The following is a 6000-nucleotide window of genomic DNA, read 5'->3' as shown; positions in this document are numbered from 1 at the left end:
CTTGGACAGTTAGCTGAGGAAGCACCGTCTAATCTAAGAATTCCAAAAAAAAAAAAAAAGGAAAATAAAGATATCTTTCAGAAGGTTTCCCCACCTCAGCAAATTCATTCAGAGAACAGACTGTGTTTTTCTCAGACACACCTGTTCTTCTTTCTGTATTTTATACCTGAGGATTATTCACAGCCCATTAAAAAATAAATAAGTAAAAGCAAATTGCTTTGGTTGTGTTCTGAAGGATCAGAGCCTGATCCAGGATATAATGTAAACCTTTCTTGATGAATGATGCCTTGTCCAGTTTCCTTGCCGAGGAAGACCAGCTGGTTCACAGAGCATCCGTGGGGAGTGCGCAGGACTGGACTTCCCGGTATGCAACCTGCTTCCTTGCAGACTGCAGTCTGATGGAGAGAATTACTGTGGAGATCAGGAGGAGGAGTCCAGTGATGAAGAGGATGACCAAGGCTGCTTTGGCTGCCCTAGGACCCAGATTCTTCCCAAAGAAATAGAGCTGCTCCTTGCCAGGTTCTTCTGTGAAAAGAAAAGTAAGATGTCAGTCCTCTGCCTTTCCCTAGGGAGTGAACGCTGACCATTCACATGCGGGATTCCAGGAGGGTATCGTTACCATTGGAGGGCACTGTGGCTGGGCGGGACGCTCCTCCAGACGGAGACTTGGTGGAGTAAGGGATCCTGTTGTCTGGACAAAGATGACAAGTTGATTGTTTTATAAACAACAGAAGTAGATTCTTTTCATACATGAGTTATTTCAAGGGTTACATCATTTTACCAATGAGGACTTTATCCCATTTGTATCTGCAGGTCTTTCTTAAATTCTCACTGTTCTACTTCATACCCATACACATGCTGTCCTTACCCCCATCTACCTTTCAAGCTTCCGCTAACCCATTAAGATCCATCTGAAGCATTATAGCCTCTAGAATGTTTGCTCATATCCCCACACTGTTAACCATTACCTCCTACTGCTGCCACTGGGCCCTGTACTCTGCACTCTATGTTGGCATGTATCATATTCTATTGTAGTTACTGTTTATGTCTGCCTCTCTTACTTGACTCTGAGCCCTTGGGGGCTCTTGAGCCCCCTCTTTTCAGGGCTTATGGGAAGCCTGGTGCTATCACCCATCATTGCTGACAGAAAACAGTACCTATGTTCCGAAGGACTGTGTACGTTGTCTCCATGCCAGCATGGATGTGATCAGACACATGACAGTGTAACAGCCATGTCCCTGGGTGATCTGCAAACAGTTCAATGGTTTGGAATGTCCCAGGAAAAAGATCATACACGTCTTCTCGGTAAGATTTATCTATCTGCAGAAAGAAGGTAATAAAGATAAGAGCAGAAATCAATGAAACTGAGAGTAGAAAAATAATAGAGATAAATCAAAGAAAACAAAAACTGGTTCTTTGAACAGGTCCATAAGATTGATAAACCTTGTGGTAACCATCCTCCACAATGGCCTGCAATGATCCCTGCCTCCTGCTCTTCATAATCTTTGTAGTCCCCTTCCACATTGTATGAGAGTTGGTATATGAGACCAATAGCATATGGCAGGAGTGATGGCATTATACTTCCCAAAGACTTAGATTCTCTCTTGCTCTCTTCTCTTGGATCACTCACCCTGGGGGAAGTCAGCTCCCACGCCATACCCATGTGGTGAAGAACTGAAGCTTTCAGTCAATAGCCCTTTGAGTGAGTTTGGATGTGGATTTTCCAGTCCCAGTCAAACCTAATGACTGCAGGTCCAGCTGACATCTTGACTATAGCCTCATGAGAAATGCTGAGTCAGAACCAACTAGCAAAACTACTCCCAGATTTCTGACCTAGAAAAACTGTGAGTTTATTGTTTTAGGCCACTAAGTTTTGGAGTAATTTGTTGTAAAACAATAAATAACTAATAAAAACCCTTAGACAAACTGACCAAGAAAAAAAAAAAGACACAAGTTACAAATATTAGGAATGAAAGAGGGGACATCACTAAGACCTTATAGACATTGAAAAGGATAATAAAGGAATATTATGAATAACTGTGGATTCTAAAACTTAGATGGTATGGACAAATTCCTTAAGATGAAAACTTCCTAAGATCACTATTCAGATTATCTACTAAAGAAACTGGAACTATATTAAGATTTTCCGACTTTCCAATAAATTAAAACTCCAGGTCCAGATGGCTTCATTGGCAAATTCTACCAACATTTAAAGAAGAAATAATACCAACACTAAACAAACCCTACCAGAAAATAGAAGAGAACAGACCACTTCCAACTCATTTTATGAGGTAAGCATTACCCTGATACCCTAATAATTTACCTATGCATTACCCTAATACTTTATGAGAAGAGAAAGCTACAACTAATATTTTTCATGAACATAAATGTAAAATCCTTAAAAAAATACTAGCAAATTGAATCCAGCAATATATAAAAAGGATAATGCACTGTGACAAAGTATGATTTATCCTGAGACTGAAAATTCATTCAATATTTGAAAATCAATCTATGTAAATCACCAATACACTAAAAAAAAAAAAAAATTATCAACGAACTAAAGAATAAAAATGTGATCATCTCAATAGATTCAGAAAAAGCATTTGATAGAATTTAACATCTGTTCATGATAAAAATCATCAGCAAACTAAGAATAGAAAGAAACTTCTTCCACTTATTAATAGGGATTACAAAAAACCTACAGCTAACTTTATATTCAGTTATGAATAACTGAGTACTTCCCCCTAAGACTAAGGCAAGGATATTCCCTTTCACTGTTCACATACAACAAATACTAGAGGTCCTAGCCAGTACAATAAGGCAAGAAAAGAAATAAAAGATATAAGGATGGAATGAAAAAATAAAACCATCTCAATTCACAGAAAATTGTCATTGTAGGAAACCATCACCCCAAAAATCTACAAAAAAGCTACTAGAACTATTTAGTATAGTTGTAGGATACAAGATCAATTACACAAAAATCAATTATATTTCTATATATTGACAATGAACAATTAGAAATTGAAATAAAGACAATACAACTTACACTATCACCAAAACCTATGATATTACTTAGGTAATAATCCAACAAAATATAGGCAAGATCTGTATGCTGAGATGGAAAAACATTCTATGCACATGGATTGGAAGAACAAACATTGTTAAAACATCTATGCTACCCAGAGCAATCTACACATTCAATGCAACCCCTATCAAAATACCATCGACATTTTTCACAGAGCTGGAACAAACAATCCTAAAATTTGTATAGAGCCAGAAAAGACCCTGAATAGCCAGGGGAATGTTGAAAAAGAAAACCAAAGCTGGGGGCCCACACAATGCCTGACTTCAAGCTGTATTACAAAGCTGTGATCATCAAGACAGCATGGTACTGGCACAAAAATAGACACATAGATCAGTGGAACAGAATAGAGAGCTCAGAAATGGCCCCTTAACTCTATGGTCAACTAATATTTGACAAAGCAGGAAAGAATATCCAGTGGAAAAAAGACAGTCCCTTCAATAAATGGTGCTGGGAAAATTGGACAGCCACAGGCAGAAGAATGAGACTGGACCATTCTCTTACACCATATACAAAGATAAACTCAAAATGAATGAAAGACCTAAATGTGAGACAGGAATCCATCAAAATCCTAGAGGAGAACACAGTCAGTAACCTCTTTGACCTCAGCTGCAGCAACTTCTTGCAAGACACGTCTCGAAAGGCAAGAGAAACAAAAGCAAAAATGAACTACTGGGACTTCATCAAGATAAAAACTTCTGCACAGCAAAGAAAACAGTCAACAAAACTAAAAGGCAACTGACAGAATGGGAGAAGATAATTGCAAATGACATAACAGATAAGGGCTGGTATCCAAGATCTATAAAAAAACTTCTCAACATCCAAAAAACAAAGAATCCAGTCAAGAAATGGGTAGAAGACATGAACAGACACTTCTCCAAAGAAGACATACAAATGGCCAACAGACACATGAAAAAATGCTCTACATCACTCAGCATCAGGGAAATACAAATCAAAACCACAGTGAGATACCACCTCACACCAGTTAGAATGGCTAAAATTAACAAGACAGGGAACAACAAATGTTGGCAAGGATATGGAGAAAGGGGAACCCTCTTACACTGTTGGTGGGAATGCAAGCTGGTGAAGCCACTCTGGAAAACAGTATCGAGGTTCCTCAAGAAGTTAAAAATAGAGCTACCCTATGACCCAGGATTTGCACTGCTGGCCATTTACCCATAGATACAGATGTAGTGAAAAGAAGGGGCATTGCACCCCAATGTTCATAGCAGCAATATCCACAATAGCCAAACTGTGGAAGGAGCTGAGATAGCCTTCAACAGATGAATGGATAAAGAAGATGTGGTTCACATATACAATGGAATATTACTCAGCCATCAGAAAGGATGAATACCTACCATTGACATTGACATGGATGGAACTGGAGGGTATTATGCTAAGTGAAATAAGTCAATCAGAGAAACACAATTATCATATGGTTTCACTCATATGTAGAATATAAGAAATAGTGCAGAGGATCATAGGGGAAGGGAGGGAAAACTGAATGAAAAGAAATCAGAAAGGGAGACAAACCATGAGAGACTCTTGACTCCAGGAAACAAACTGAGGGGTGTGGAAAGGGAGGTAGGTGGGGGGGATGTGGTAACTGGGTGATGGGCATTAAGGATGGCACATGATGTGATCAGCACTGGGTGTTATATGCAACTAATGATTCTTGAACACTACACCAAAAACTATTGATGTACTATATATTGGCTAATTGAATTTAAATAAAATAAAATTTAAAAAAAGATCTGTATACTGAAAGTACAAAACACTGATGAAAAAAATCAAAGCAAATCTAAATATATAGAGAGCTATACCATGTTCATGAGTTGGAAGACTTAATATTGTTAAGATATCAATTCTCCTCAAACCAATATACAAATTCAAAGCAATTCCAATAAAAATCCTAGCAGAATTTCTTAATAGAAGTCAACAAGAAATCAATTTATTTCTAAAATTTATATGGCAAGGCAAAGATCTAGAATAGCTAAAACAACCACCACCAGATTTAAAGACTTACTATCATGCTAAAGTAATCAAGACAGGATAGTACTCAAGAAAGGACAGATACATAGATCACTGTAACAGTACAGACATCCCAGAAATGAACCCACATATACACGATCAATGTGATTTCGACACGGTGGGAGAAAGGGTAGACTTTTCAATGAATGGTGATGGGATGACTGCATCCATATGCAAAAAATAAACCCTGAACCATATATGAAAGTTAAAATGGATCAGAGGCCTAAATAGAACACCTAGAACTATAAAACAGCTCAAAGAAAATCCTTGTGACCTTGAGTTAGGCAAAGATTTCTCAGATATGACACCAAAAGCATGATGCATAAAAGAAAAAAATGAATAACTGTACTTCATCTGAATGAAGATTTTTCTGTTCTTTGAAAGATAACATTAAGGAAATAAAAAGATAAGCCACAGACTGGGAGCAAATATTTGCAATCCTGTAGCTGGTAAAATATTTGTATGCAGAAAGCCCTCAAACTCAACAATACGAAAATGAACAAAATTTAAAAATGGGCATAAAATTTGGACACTTCACCCAAGATTTACAGATGGCAGATGGTAAATAAGCACATGAAAAGATACTCAATATCATTAGCGATTCAGAAAATGTAAATAAAAAACAATGAGCTACCAGTACATACTTAATAAGATGGCAAAGAAACAATAAAATAAAAATGGAAGATACCAAGTGTTGATATGGGTGTGGAATAGGTGATGCTCTCATGCTTTCTGGTGGGAATGCAAAAGTGGTACTGCCTCTGTGGAAAATACTTGGGCAGTTTATTATGAAGTTAAGCATACACTTATGACATGGTCTGGCAATCCAACTCCTAGGTATTTTCTCAAGGGAAAAGAAAACTTATGTTCACAGGAAAATATGTATA

At 37.6% G+C, this 6000-nt stretch overlaps 1 protein-coding gene across 1 annotated transcript in view; it reads right to left on the bottom strand.

Annotated features, from left to right (window-relative positions):
• Positions 1-322: 322 nt before the first annotated feature.
• HEPHL1 (hephaestin like 1) overlaps positions 323-6000 on the bottom strand; it is an 87886-nt gene continuing 82208 nt past the window's right edge. Inside the window, exons 18-20 of the mRNA XM_028119655.2 lie at positions 1158-1320; positions 620-691; positions 323-525 (exon numbers count right to left, since the gene is read on the bottom strand). Of these exons, the coding sequence (XP_027975456.1) occupies positions 323-525; positions 620-691; positions 1158-1320 (438 nt within the window). The remainder of the gene's footprint in view (positions 526-619; positions 692-1157; positions 1321-6000) is intronic.

This window comes from Eumetopias jubatus, unplaced genomic scaffold (assembly GCF_037043125.1).
Source record: "Eumetopias jubatus isolate StellerSeaLion01/CBP00866 unplaced genomic scaffold, mEumJub1_p1.0 scaffold_13, whole genome shotgun sequence".
Taxonomy (NCBI): Eukaryota; Metazoa; Chordata; class Mammalia; order Carnivora; family Otariidae; genus Eumetopias; species Eumetopias jubatus.
This window is presented reverse-complemented; position numbering and strand designations above follow the sequence as displayed.